Raw genomic sequence first — 14,650 nt, 5'->3', positions numbered from 1 at the left:
GCTAATTTTTGTTACAGATGGTACTACTACTACTACTGCTACAGTTTAGGCCAATAGAAGAATTGTCCAACTCTGGATTGGACATCGCAAAAGGGATCCGCACATAATTTACCTTTTCCATGAATGGATGGGTGACACCTCGTTTCAATAAGATGCAATGCACCTTCAAAAACAAAACAAAAAACATTTACAATAAAAACTTCACTATTGACATCGAGGTCATGCTTTTGAAAATGAAAAAAGTTAGAACCTTCCTTTTAAGTGACTAATCTGTGTGTGTGTGTGTGTGTGTGTGTCTGTGTGTATGTTTCTGTATCTGGGTATGTGTGCTGATTTGTTGTGTTTCTTGGGGGGGAGGGGGGGGGGAGGAGTGTACTGTGTATGTATTGTTTTATGTGCGCTCTGTTGTCATCGGCAGTACAATAATGTCTTTACATGAGGATCAACATGTCTAATATTGTGCCCATGTCTCACTCATGTTTTAGTACCTGCTAGCACACAACTTCCTGTCAAGAGTGTGAGAAACAAAGAGCTGTTTAATTGCACACTGTGACAGAAAGAAAACCTGTTCTACTTACTTTGGAGTTATGGCTTATAAAGAAAAAAAATGATTTAAACCCTACGCATACAAACATGATCTGTGTGCATGCCTCTTAAATAACTATCAGTAATTTCTGCAAGATAATAAAATGGAACCCAAAACCAATTTGACTGTTTACCTGGATGTTTATTTAATCTTTGGTTCCAAACCCTTTTTGGGCTCCAAACTTATAACATTGTTATGCAGTGTAATGTGTATCATTATTGCAGATGTTATCCATCAACATCTGCAAGTTATGTCCCAATTAAGTTGATGGTAGTAATTTGCTTTTGTCAAAGAGTCATTAGGCTGTTCTTGGTCATTGAGAATGAATCTAACACATTTAGCTTATATGACAGCATCTCCCACAATATGCATTTCAAGCAATCGCAACCAGCAGATTTGGAAACAACCGGCCAGACTGTCTCGATTAGGGATGGGTCGTTTGCGACCAAATCAGTTTGAATGAACAACTCTTTAACAAGAACAAACCAACCTGATTCCCCGTTTCAGTTCTGTCTCGTTCGTATCATTCGTATCGTTTGTTCTCAGAGTCTCGACTCCCAGACCCACCCACTAGTCGCTGACTCGCGAGTCGCTGTTCTTTCACTGACTGTGTTAAGTGGTGAAGACTCGAGGACTGAGACGTCACAAGAGTTCCAAACATGAAGTGCTCCTCAGCTGAAAGGAACTTTGTTAATGTTAATGTTGTGTTGATTGATGACCGTTTGCACCATTGCACGATCGTGATTCGTTTGAGAATGAGAACGAGGGAGGAGCTGAGTCTGACCGACTCAGCTGAGAACTGTGCACTCCATGATTCACGCAACCGGAAATGCGACTGAACAATCAAACGATTCTGAATGATTCTTCTTGGCGAACTGACCGACGCAAACTGAATAAAGGAAACGAATCATGAAATCCATCACTAGTCTTGATGTTTACTGTCTGATTAAATAATGCAGGTAAGTAAACAAATGGGATCACATGGTATTTACTAAACATTTATTAATGTAATTCATTTATTCTGTTTCAGAGGTAAGGGTTAGGGTTAGTGGCTGTTATACTGTCTTCCAGCATCATCATGGATTTTGGTCGCTTTTATCACACTTCAGCATGACCTTGACCCCGTGACCTTGGCGTGTGGTCTCAAAGGCCTGGGCGGCCTCCTCCAGAGGGAAGCGGTGGGTCACCAGTGGCTTCACGTTCACCTTCCCCGACGCCAGCATGGCGATGGCCATGGGCCAGCTGGCGACACACACCAAAACAACACCCATTACTGAGACAACATATCATATCATGACAAGAAAATACATCTCTTTACGGGGCGCAGCCATCTTTGTTTGTTTAGTCGTACGGTTAACCTCGCTGAACTCGGTGGACTCTCAGTAGCCCGAGTGGATACGACCAAACGGTGGTGTGCCTCTGTGAAATGTCACAAGAAAGCTGGGAGACTTCCCACTTTGCAACTCAACAATGCAGGTGGTGTACGATCTGCATCTCGAACGCACCACAACACCATCCAGGATGAGTCCGGGTTAGCTTACGTGTTGCAGTAGCGGAACACCCCGCGGATGTCAACCTCACGGACCGCGGCGTTGACCAACGGAACGCTGGCCATCTCTGCACCCAGACCCACCAGGACCACCACGCCGCCGGACCGGGTGGCCTACCGCAACAAAACCAGCAAGTCATCAATCGTTACCTTACCTAGCTATTTAAGACATTTCCAGTAAGATAGATACATACGTAGATGGCGGTCTGTATGCTGCTCTCCGCTCCGGTGCACTCGATGGTTACGTGGGGCTGATTTCCCAGCATTCCTGCCGCGCGCTGGGCTACTTCCTGTGCGGAGTCGTCTCTCGTCACCAACAGGGTAAAATCAGCCCCTACCCGCTTGGCCATCTCCAAACGCTCCGAGGACAGATCTAAGGAGAGCAGGTTCAATGAAGGCCAATGTCACTAATGTGCAAACAATTCTGTCTAATATTTTTTTGTGTTTTCTTCTTTAGTGAATGTTTTATTGTGTTTTGTTGTATACTTCTGTCTTGGCCAGGTCTATATTATGAAATAGATCTAAATGACACCAACCTACCTGGTTAAAAAAGGTGAAAAATAAGTACAAATAAGTGCAGTACAAATTAGTTTATTACTGAGGAAACAGCTGTAACAAGGGGGTGTATTAATATTAATGTATTAAGTGTATTTTTTTTTTTTACCTGTGATGGCAACCACAGAGGCACCCATTGCTTTGGCCACAAGCAAACAGACCAGCCCAATAGGCCCTGGTAGTGTAGGAGAACAACACAATGGTGAAAGAAAAGAAAAAAAAAAAAAAAAGGAAATATCTTTACTGAGAAAAATGTTGACGCGTTCAATACTTATTTTCCCCACTGTAGCAGTAATGGCACCTTGCTCAAGGATTAGAATGTGGACATAATTGACTTTGATGTGATTGATTGATTGGTGATCTTACCGGAGCCACAGATTAAGACGGTTGTTCCGAGGGTGACCCCTGCCCGGCGACAAGCGTGGATTCCCACTGACAATGGTTCAATCAGCGCACCCTCCTCGAAGGTCACGTTGTCGGGGAGCCTGGACACCATTTGACAAATGAAAAGCCAGTTCCTCACTGTCTGAACGAAATGTACAAATTGAATTGAACAATTAACAATAGTGATACATTTGATTAGCCTTTTACAGACTGGGTACATTTAAAGGCATAAATGTACCCATTTATGCATTTATGCTACTCTGCATAAATGCAGAGTAGCTTCATTCATGTAATAAAATCTTTTGGTATCTGCCACTTTTCAGTTAAACACAGTAAATCAATGCCAGCATCAGTAATCACATCATTGATAAAAGGTGCTTTCTTATTTAAGAGAACGCACATTAAGCAAAGCAAACTGCCACTTCTAGAGGCAGGGTAGTCCAGGGGGGCTTTTGTTAACTTTATGGTAAATGGTAAATGGTCCTCATTTATGAAGCGCTTTTAGTCAAAGCACTTTACAGTGTTGACTGACATTCACCCATTCATGCATACATTCACACACCGACGGCGGAGTCGACCACGCAGGGCTCGTCAGGAGCAGTTAGGGTGAGGGCGTCTCGCTCAGGGACACCTCGACACTCAGCTAGGAGGAGCAGGGGATCGAACCCGCAACCTTGCGGGTTACCAGCCAACGCGCTCTACCTCCTGAGCTACCGCGCAACAGGCCGCATCGCTCTACGAGATGAACTCCAGAGTGAATCAATGTTGTTGTTGTTAGGGGTGGTGGTTGCATACAATGTTCCGACCAGAGCCCCTGTGTATGTATTTAGGACACCGCAGTAGACAGAGATGTTGGTGTGCACGGAGCGCATCAGGGATTTTGTAGACCTTGTTCCCAAGGCGGTGGAGATAGGTTAATGAGTCATAGAGGAGCCAGTGCGGATAAGTAGGCCCAGTCCCATTTCTCTCCCCTTAACAAGAACACTTGCTTTGAACGCCCTTAGCTGCAAGTCAGCTCCCGAGCTGGCTAGTGTTCAAGGGTTGATTTTAAGGGAAAATAGACACTCCCCCCTTGCTTAAGTATTGGGATACCCTACCCCTTCGCGGGAACGCGCAAAATCTAGGGTTAGGGCTCAAATCTAGGGGAAGGGAGAGAATTGAGACAGGGCCTTAGTCTTTCCGTAGCGTAAGTGCCCTAGCTCGTGGATAATATGCCAGAGCAGTAGGGGTGTCACGGTTCGGTATGTTTTTCGGTACAGAAGTTTTTATTATTTTATTAAACAATTAGATTAATTTGATTTATTAAATTGTATCAAACAAATGCCTTACACAAATGAAAAGACATCAAATACAATTGAGGATAAAAACACAATAAAGTCCAGCACTTATTTTCATTGTGGTCCTCAACACAAAACATCAGGACAGGACAAGATTCTAACAGAGTGTGTGATAATCAATAAAAACTTAATTTGATTTAATTTTATTTTTTTGGTACGTACCGAAATGAAACGTGCATCAAACCGTGCACTGAACCCGTACCGAAATATTTCGGTTTGAATACGCGTATCGTTACACCCCTACAGAGCAGCGTCACAATTTCTACATACATTAGGAAGGGGGAGCAGGACACCGTCCGGCTCAGTCCAGACAAGTGCACCAAACACAACAGCAGATACACTCCCATACACTCCAGACCCAGTCTCTGTAAACTAAACACGTTAGCCAACAGGACAACACTGTGCAGTCTAGGGGACAGGCAACGGAGATGGCCAGAACCCTAGAACAGCTACAACAGTTCAATAGGAAAGAACTCTCTCACAAAACAAGCAGAGACTTACCAATGAACAGTGTTAGTGGATCACTCCTGAGGGCACGCATAAAGCAATACTGGGGAAAATGGGAGGCCTGGCAGCAGCACATCACTTTGGCAAACACTTTAGCAGTCTCTTTGACCGAGCCTAGTGATCCAAGCAGATGAATGAAATAATTCCAGCAGTTTGCAAGTGATAACGATGTGATGAGGGATCCAAACTTGCAGTTATAAGATATATAAAAACACACAAAGAGGAAAACACACGGATAGCGTAAAAAGAAAATACTTTGAACAAACAAACAGTGACGACACCAGGGAGTAGCGGCAGCCAGATGCGCCAGCGTTCACTCACAACCAGAAGGAACAATTGAAATCTACTCCACATTCCTGTCTAACACACACACGTCACACACATACGTCACACACACAATCCAACATCGACAGTAAGACACACAAACGCACCGCTCTGTATCTCAACAGGGCGGCGTTTTGGTGTGAGGGGGTCCTCACTTGTAACAGAAGTCGGCACAATGCTTGTAGTATCGACAGAGGTTGCCGTCGTCGGGGGGCGTGGCACAGAAGAAGATGGAGGGTGACAGGTTGTAGCGTCCAGATTTTAAGAAATTGTCCATTTCTCTAGGAACCCCTGGCTCCACAGCCACCCGGTCCCCTGGGGAATATATACACAGTTACACACAACATAAAGTCGAGTCGTCCCGCGACCCACAGGAGATTTTAATTGGGTCGCCACAATAAATGTAAATTAATTTTTTTAAATGCTGCACCCGATATGCTTGTTGCGCTATCCTCTTGTACCAACCCGGTCTCCTAGTGGAATTGTCACCGCTGTACACAATACCACGGCCGAGAATGTACGCCTCCTGCATTCTCAAGCATTCGCCAATCAGGGCAAGCGATGTGAAAATATCGTTTCTCACAAGATTTTCTCTTGCAATGTAAAGCAAAACACCTACCGCTCTTAAATAAGTAAATATGGTCAATGGTCAGATACAGATCTTGTTATAACGATAAACTACATAGCTACATCTTATAATATTATGACTAAATAATTGTATATTTATTTATTTATATATATATATATTTTATTTTTTATTTAATTAATTCAATATTAAACCAATGCATTTGTGTGACATCATGTGACTACTAGGACCACTAGGAGACCAGGTTGCTTGTACACTGGACTGGAATTCAGTACTAAAAAGCAAGCAGGCCCACCTATCACATTAGCCAGGTAAATAGCACATAATGTGCTTAATGAGAGTTGACGTACAATAGACCTGATGTTTATACTGTGAATACTGTGAATTACTACACCATACATTTACTTACTATATGTTTATTATTTTTCTTTTTTTATTCCGTTTATACTTATTTTGGACTTATTTTGTATCTGTCTCGACAGTATCTTGACTTACTTGTCTTACTTACTCCTTGCTACTCCTTGCTGCTGAAACACCCGACTTTCTCCCCCAGGGGATTAATAAAGTTTTATCTTATCTTAACTTATGTGGTTAACAAATTGATTGTTGACTGTTCGAATTGATTGATTGATTGATTGATTGAATGTTTGATAACAATAGCTGCACTTAAACACAAGCCTACCTGCTCGGCATGAGTATTTAAAAAAACTTTCAACAAGAAGCATGTTTTTGATAGTACTGAATGTTCGAATTGTTCTTATAATTGTACTCATAACATTGAATCTAGTATGAAAGGCTAGCGTATATTGTGTGTGTTTCACCGATGAGAGGAAATAAAAACAATGAGATAGCCTGTTAACTCCGCCTAAATGCATTCATTTGGTCTCATTTATAAAGTATTTAACATGTGTAGCAAGTGCATAAAACAAAGTTGTCATTTATCTCTTCGAAATGGCTGGTGTAAGATCATATATTTTGTGATGCGGAAATGGCAGTAAAAATGGCCAGGAATGTTCATTTATGCACAAATTTATCGATAAGGCCTATTGTGAATTGGGTCACGATGGTTTGTAATTAAAGAAGAATTGAAGAAATGGGTCCCCAGAAAAAAAGGTTGGGGAACACTTGCCTACACATGTAGTTCAAAATACATCACTGTATGACATTTCAACCTTTAGGAAAAGTAGGAAAATAAGATAACATCATTATTATCTTCTGTCACATCTCTACTGTAGGTTTGTGTGGGTTTTATAAGATGCAACAACTAAAACTATGATTTAAAATGAATCACCAACATAGAGTTGCAAACCTGCTGTGACATTGTTTGTTTATTTAGATTCTGAACTGCTGCTTTACTTGCCAACGTCGAGGTGCTTGACTGCCGAGCCGACCTTGACCACGGTCCCAGCGGCCTCGTGCCCCAGCACCATTGGCTCTTTCACCACAAAGTCCGCGATCCGCCCGTGCTGCCAGTAGTGCACGTCAGAGCCGCAGATCCCCACCGAATGCATCCGCAGTAACACATCTAGAAAACACAGCAGCATGGCATGGGTAAAAAATACACAAAACGACACAAATAGTTCACTAAATGTTGATTGCGATGTGAACATTGACATAAAAAAAAAGTGCATCCGTTGTGCAACCTCCATTGCTTCTAACCGTTAGGTCCAGGTTCGGGGATTGGTCGCTCTTCCTGTGGGCGATATGGGATTGCAAAATTAAATCAATTCAGGGAAGAATACAAAGAACAAACTAGTAAAAACGCATTGTTTCTGTACCAATCTGAGGTCCCCCTGTGAATGCAGCACAACGCAAAGATTGTTCTCCATATCAAAAGGATATCTGAAAGGCAGACGTATAGTGGACCTGATGCAACTGGTCGTTAGTGGCCCAAGTCAGGATTTGCACAACTTCAGTTTATTTTTATGTCCAAATAGGAAGAGCTCAAAGTTCATGTCCCTGTATCACAACAAGGTGCGTGATTGGTGCAGCAGTCGAGAGCTGTTCCATTTCCCAACAAGGGGGTGGACGTAATTTCAGGATACTGAATTGTTTCAAATTATTATGAAAAAGACAATACAAATGAGCATATTCTAATTATTATACATGTTTTACATTTTGTATGGTCAGGATTATACTTATTTTATTTTATTATGTTATTAACATAAAAGGCAGTTAAATCTCTCACTGTTATCCAGTTGGTGGCGGTAATGCATACAATTGCTGGTTGTCTGAACCCCAAATGACACAAGAGAAGAAGAAGTGGACCGAAAATGCGCTCCGTAGCTGTAATCATGGCGGCCAACATTATTGAGGCGCCAACAACGAATCAGAAACTGGAATGCATAGTCAACCGCTGGCTAGTGGATTATTATTTTTCCTTGGCAGTAGACGCCGTAAGGAATGACAAATATTCCGAATTTTGTGGGGTCAGAGACGTCTTGGAACGTGAGTAACAACTATGCTTTCTCATTGACCACTTTTACCGCCAGTTTGCTAAGTTCCTGTTGCGAGTTAATGCCCAAGACGCAGCCTGTAAGTCAATCCATTTACAATATCTTTACAAATAAGGCTTGATAATGCTGTTTTTCCTAACGTTTTGCAACCTTGTTAGCGCCAACCAAAGTGTGTGTGTGTGTGTGTGTGTGTGTGTGTGTGTGTGTGTGTGTGTGTGTGTGTGTGTGTGTGTGTGTGTGTGTGTGTGTGTGTGTGTGTGTGTGTGTGTGTGTGTGTGTGTGTGTGTGTGTGTGTGTGTGTGTGCGCGCGCGCGCGTGTGTGCCAGGGATCTAATGCAAGTGTGTGTGTGTGTGTGTGTGTGTCAGGGATCTAACGCCATAGTGTGTGTGTGTGTGTGTCAGGGATCTAACGCCATAGTGTGTGTGTGTGTGTGTGTGTGTGTGTGTGTGTGTGTGTGTGTGTGTGTGTGCCAGGAATCTAATGCCAGTGTGTTTGTGTGTGTGTGTGTGTGTGTGTCAGGTCTACTACACCGTCCATTAGAGTGTACAGAAGGAATTCCGTCTAAGATTCGAGTTCTCCAGTTTCTCTCCAGGATAAACGACGGCGAGAAACTAGGTAACAGACATTTCCTGACCAATGCCTAAAGTCACACGTATTATCCTTAAGATGGTGATGCTTACATTTTTTATTGGTATTTTCAATACAATTTATTCAATAAATGTTCTGCTTCCTTGTTCTAGATTTGGCCTTCGAATCTGATGAGTCTGTGTCTCCTCTGGAGTCGGCTGTGGAGGTGCTAACAAACCTCAGCGATAAATGCAGTATCACCCAGGAAGTCATTGAGAAAGTATGCACTTCCATCAAAGAGATGGTAAGTGTGTGTGCAGTTTTCAGGGGGTTTGGGATTTGTTACACCAATGACGATAAACACCTGTTTATTTCTTATTATTTTTTAAACGATAGTGTCGTTTTTGTGATGGTTTCATGGTTTGCATACTTGGCTTGTCTCAATTCTCAGTCGGTGGTGATTTGCCTGAAGAACGGAGAGTTTGAGAAGGCGAAGGAAATTCTCACAAAACATTTTCCCTGTGGGATGGTGGGAAAGGTGTCTTCAGATGATTTTTAATACCTTCTTGGGCAGCTCTATATAAAAAGTCAAAGTCAAGCATCGGAAGATGTCTTAACTTCCATATGTGGTCTGTCCTACAGAAAGCAATATTAATGGAGTTGGCCAATCAGAAGGTGAAAAGCCACGACATTCTAGAGCAGACCAACTTCAAGAAGTTCAAGGAGGACATGGTGAATTTTAGCGTGCAACTCTTCCCCACGTCTGAGCCTTTCCTATACAAGGTATGCCCCTCCAGGACCTAAGGATTAAAGGGCCCCTGTCTGACCACAAGCCATTGAAATCTATCCTGATAGTAGTGCCATCACAAGGAAGTGTCCACCCAGAGTCCAGTGTCTGATGGATGGCTAAGTCTACCAGCCTACCCAGTTAACAGTCAACATAAACTGGTAGACTGATCCATCCATCATACATCCGGGTGGACATCATGCATCTAGGCTGATCAACATCAACAACAAACGTGTTCAGTTTGTTGACACTAGTTTGTATCCCCTGTTTGAATGGCAGGCTGCAAAACAACTTGTGGAGAAGCGGCTGGTGGTTCTAGGAGAGTCCAACCAGGGGGGGTCTGCGGTGGAGGAGGAGGAGGAGCCCTACCTGGCAGACACCTCCGGGGACAACGCACCGGTCTGTTTGATCACAGGGTAGGACATTTTCTCTCAACCTTTTCTGTCAGTACTGGGCTTCCTGCTTTAAACAGGCCAAGCACCCCTGTCTGCTGTTTGTCCATATGGTGTCTCACTGGTATCTGGGGCAAGGGGGGTCACAGCTTTGTTTTTGTGGAGCACTGTTTTTATTGAGTAGCTTCAAATAGCTAACCTTCAATATCAAAAGTTAGTTCTGCGCGGAGTAGTTGTGTCTTGTTGTATTAGTTTGTCCTGTAATTGACATAATGCGCAAATATAGATATTCGAATAGTTCGAATATGTGTGCTTTTTTTTTAGAGGGAATATTCAAACGTCATTTTTGAGCAATTTTGACAGCCCTACAGAGAGCTGTATACAAGCATATTCATAGGAAGTTGAGTGGAAGGAGAAAGTGTGGTAGAAAAGGGTGCACAAGCAACAGGGCTAACCACTGCCCTGAGAAGATTGTCAAGCAAAAGCCGTTCAAAAATGTGTGGGAGCTTCACAAGGAGTGGACTGAGGCAGGCGTCAGTGCATCAAGAGCCACCACGCACAGACGTATCACATGGGCTACTACAACGGTCTCATTCCTCATGTCAAGCCACTCCTGAACCAGAGGTGACGTCTCCGATGAAGAATGGAGAGGCACAGAATCCACAGAAAGTTACTTGAAGTCCAGTGTGAAGTTTCCACAGTCAGTGATGATTTGGGTAGCCATGTCATCTTCTGGTGTTGGTCCACTGTGTTTTTATCAAGTCCAAAGTCAGCGCAGCCGTCTATCGGGACGTTTTAGAGCACTTCTTGCTTTCTTATGCTGACAAGCTTTATGGAGATGCTGATTTAATTTTCCAGCAGGACTGGGCACCTGCCCACACTGCCAAAAGTACAGATACCTGGTTTAATGACCATAGGATTACTGTGCTTAATTGGCCAGCAAACTCACCTGATCTGAACCCCATAGATGTATGGGGTATGTATGGGGTATTGTCAAGAGGAAGACGAGACACGAGAACCAACAATGCAGACGAGCTTAAGGACGCTATCCAAGCAACCTGGGCTTCCATTACACCTCAGCAGGGCCACAGGCTGATCGACTCAATGCCATTCCTCATTGATGCAGTAATTCATGTAAAAGAAGCCCCAACCGAGTATTGAGTGCATATAAAAGAACATACTTGAGAAGGCCGACATGAGACGGCCGACATTTCTGTATAAAATAAAAATAAAAATTATTATGTAATATTCAAAATTTCTGAGAAACTGCATTTTGTGTTTTCATGAGCTGTAAGCCATAATCATCAAGATTAATACATATAAAGGGTTGAAATATTTTACTTTGGGTGTAATGAATCTATATAATATAAAAGTTTCACTTTTATATTATTTCACACACAAATTGAATTATTGAAATTAATTAACTTTTCCACAATATTATAATTCATTGAGATGCACCTTTATACCCAGAATTTGTGTCAGATGCTCCTCTTGAATCTCCCTGTAGGCATCCCTGAGTAAGATGTCTAACCCTGCCTTTCCTCTCTGTCATTAGATTAGCCTCTCAATACCAATTCATCCAGAAGAATAGACTGATGGCAGCGTACGTGGCGTTATCGAAGAACTCAAATAAGACAAACTGGGAGCACGTCTCCCAGGACCACATCAAGGACCACCCTGGCAGCGACACAGTATTCTGCGATGCACAGTTGCGACCGGGCTCGGGCAGCCCCAGGGATGCGTGTGTGGTGGGCCAGCTGCCAGTGACTGAATCCCCGTACCAGAGCCATAACGCTTCATCACGGGAGCCGGGGTTGTGCCAGAGGCCCTGGCGCTTGCATAGTGTGGCCCAGCTGGTACAGGAGCCTGACAGCCAGGTCAGCACTCTGGGATCCAGAGGCACTGAGGAACTGGATACGGATGTTGACTCACCGAAAGTGGAGGTGGAGACACATGCAGCGGAAGGGTCTCTGTTAGAATCAACCCATAAGAAGAGGCTGGTGACGTTGACTCCTAAATTGCCACAGGAGCTGCAGAGGCGAGTATTGGCTTGTCAAGTTTATGCCACTAGCTGTACAACAGTAAAAGCATGTTAAAAAATTGCTCCAGTATGAATGTTAGCTGCACAAAAGCAGGGCAAGAAAGGGTTGAGCGATATCAATGCCCTGTGCGAAGCCATCTGAACTGGTAAAAAAAATCTTTGTGGTCAGGGTGTAAAAGTTCTGAAACCGAATCCACAAAGCAAACGTACCCAGTTTAAAGTCGTGGTTCCATCCTTCCCTGGGGTGGACGTGAAATCCTATGGTTTTGTGGACGTTACATCTGAGGTCACAATGAAGGGACAGCGGTGGCAGGATGTGTGTAGACGTTTAAAGCTCTGTCTGGGCAGCTGTGGACTGTGATGTCAAAGAGGTTGTTAAGCTTCTCGGAACACTCAAATGAAAAAACGAGGTATCTACCGAACCAAATAAATCTGTGAATGAGCATGACTCTGTGGCCGACCTTTCAATTAATCTGGGAGCTAGTTACTATTATTATTACTTCTTGTTACTCTCTTAACTAGGAGGAACGGCTCTGTGGTCCACCTTTTTAACTGAAACTAAGGATGGTCTTAAAGAGGATACAAGACTTTTAACACAATCTACTGACTTGCAGATTGGCGGCAGCAGCATCGGAGGACAGCGACTCGGATATTTTCAACCCAAACGTTAACGGGTCACCAGTTACGAGACTACGAAAACGCAAGTCCACCATATCAATGTACGTCAACGTTTCTTCTCAAGTGTGTGGGTGGGTGGGTGACCTGCTAAACCACCACCATACCTCTATTGTTATGATTAAATATGAATATGAGTGATATAAATAGTTATATTTTCGATATTAAAGTATATCTAAAACTCTTAATATGGGACTGCTAATCCTGTTAGTCTTGACAGTCTTGAGCGGACCAATGCTACAGCAGCCTTGGCTTCAGTTCTGTGTATGAAATGGATGTGAGCAGTCTATTGGTTAGGGTGTTCGACTTTCTGGGTTTAAACCCCAATGTCCGGAGTTTACTTGTAAACATCCTTGAAGAGGTCCATCCCTCTTATCTGCGTCTTGATAACGTGTCTGAATTTGTCAATGTAAGTGACATTGGAAAACGTATCCCTTCCACAGCGACGATGAAGAGGATAATTTGTCTATTATAGACTCCTCCGGCCCAACCCCTCAGAAGACTGCCTCCCCTAAAAAGAACAAGACTAAGGGGTTTGTAGGAATATAAGTATCATAGAAGCAATGTCCCAGATTTTTTTTTTTCAGAACAGATTTTCACTCAGTGATGCACTACTCAAATTATCCAAAGCGTAATTTTTTGTTGGTCATAAATGTATCAACATCTACAGCAAGTCTGTACTGACTAGTTTATGTCCCTTCAGAAAACTACTGGACAATGCAAGGGAGTCAAAGGAAATATGGCTCGAAGAGGAGTCGCTGTTTGAGTCAAACAAAGGTAAACGGCAATATTGTTTAATGTGGCTTCAATAAAGGCCTATATACTTAGATATAAACATACTGTGTTCCATGTTGTTAACCTACACGTAGGTTAACAAACAAACAGCTGGTTTGGGAAGCCGAGCTGATTCAACTTTTCCTTTTTGGGGGGGGTGCACGTAACCTACCGCGGCGCTCTCTGTGGGCTATGCTGGTGACAGAGCTACCCAGAAGAATAATTAAACCAGTCCAGTGGTTGTAGGATGCCAGGGAATGCCACTTTTTGTGCCACCCCTGTGCTTCTTGGCAACAAAAATAAAATCAAGGATGGCTGTTTTGTAGGAAGATATTGGTATTTTATTCCCTTGAATATTTGTTATGGTTTTCATTGGATTGTTGAGTTTTGACTATAAAACTGCTGCAGTTGTGAACCATGTGTAGCTAGTACAGTCATTATGGCATAAGCATTTTCCACTACACTGTCTGGGCCCAAATAATACATTTTGTGGTCCTGGTCCAGTGGGAATGTCTTAATTAACTTCTGTCTATTTAAAAAAAAAAAAAACAGGGCAGAAAAACGACTTGAATTCGGGGTCAAACAGCAAAAAGGTAAGAGGAGCTGACCTGAATGGTATTCTTATTGAGTCTACGCCTCACCATGTTTACCTAATTGAGAAGGATTCTGCATAACCTTAAACATGACTAATAATCATTACTTCCTCAGGGTAGTGGATTATACAGAAAGTTGTTTTTTTTACTAGAGCCAAGCCATATTTTTACATTAACTTCACTTGTATTACAATTTCACTCAGCTCTAAATCCATGTCTTGTTTTTCAGCCGTGGTCGGAGGAGGAGAGCAACATTTTAAAAAAAGCAGTAGCCAGATTTGGTGAGGGCAATTGGGCCAAGATCATGGGAAGATACAAGTTCGAAAACAGAACAAATATTAACCTAAAGGACAGATGGAGAACTATGAAAAAGTTGAAGTTGGTGTGAACAGTAAAGCTCACTTTAAAGAGGTTCATGTGTTCAGTTTTTAAACCGTTCACCCTGCAGGAAAGAGATGGATATTTAACCTAGGACACTTTCGTTCTGAGGTCAAAAGTAATCACTATTTATTTTTTTACAAAAGATGAGAAACTTC

The 14,650-nt window shown here is 42.8% G+C and overlaps 2 protein-coding genes across 2 annotated transcripts; one reads left to right on the top strand and one right to left on the bottom strand.

Annotated features, from left to right (window-relative positions):
- Positions 1–1,501: 1,501 nt before the first annotated feature.
- Positions 1,502–7,732, bottom strand: sord (sorbitol dehydrogenase). Its single transcript, XM_084476090.1, has 9 exons — positions 7,607–7,732; positions 7,488–7,521; positions 7,189–7,353; positions 5,398–5,557; positions 3,057–3,175; positions 2,800–2,865; positions 2,330–2,508; positions 2,128–2,249; positions 1,502–1,828 (listed from the first exon to the last, which is right to left on the bottom strand). The coding sequence occupies exons 1-9, from the start codon at positions 7,655–7,657 to the stop codon at positions 1,663–1,665; spliced, it is 1,062 nt and encodes a 353-aa protein (XP_084332216.1). The 5' UTR covers positions 7,658–7,732; the 3' UTR covers positions 1,502–1,662.
- Positions 7,733–8,101: 369 nt separating this feature from the next.
- Positions 8,102–14,511, top strand: terfa (telomeric repeat binding factor a; the record flags this gene model as incomplete). Its single annotated transcript, XM_084476482.1, has 12 exons — positions 8,102–8,276; positions 8,805–8,900; positions 9,026–9,156; positions 9,304–9,390; positions 9,495–9,635; positions 9,919–10,055; positions 11,587–12,069; positions 12,687–12,791; positions 13,191–13,280; positions 13,451–13,524; positions 14,074–14,114; positions 14,344–14,511. The coding sequence occupies 12 exons, from the start codon at positions 8,102–8,104 to the stop codon at positions 14,500–14,502; spliced, it is 1,719 nt and encodes a 572-aa protein (XP_084332608.1). The 3' UTR covers positions 14,503–14,511.
- Between the last annotated feature and the right edge of the window lie 139 nt (positions 14,512–14,650).

The sequence above is a fragment of the Micromesistius poutassou genome (assembly GCF_964030765.1).
Source record: "Micromesistius poutassou genome assembly, chromosome: 12".
Taxonomy (NCBI): domain Eukaryota; kingdom Metazoa; phylum Chordata; class Actinopteri; order Gadiformes; family Gadidae; genus Micromesistius; species Micromesistius poutassou.
The sequence above is the reverse complement of the archived record's forward strand: the minus strand, read 5'-3'. Positions and strand labels throughout refer to the sequence as shown.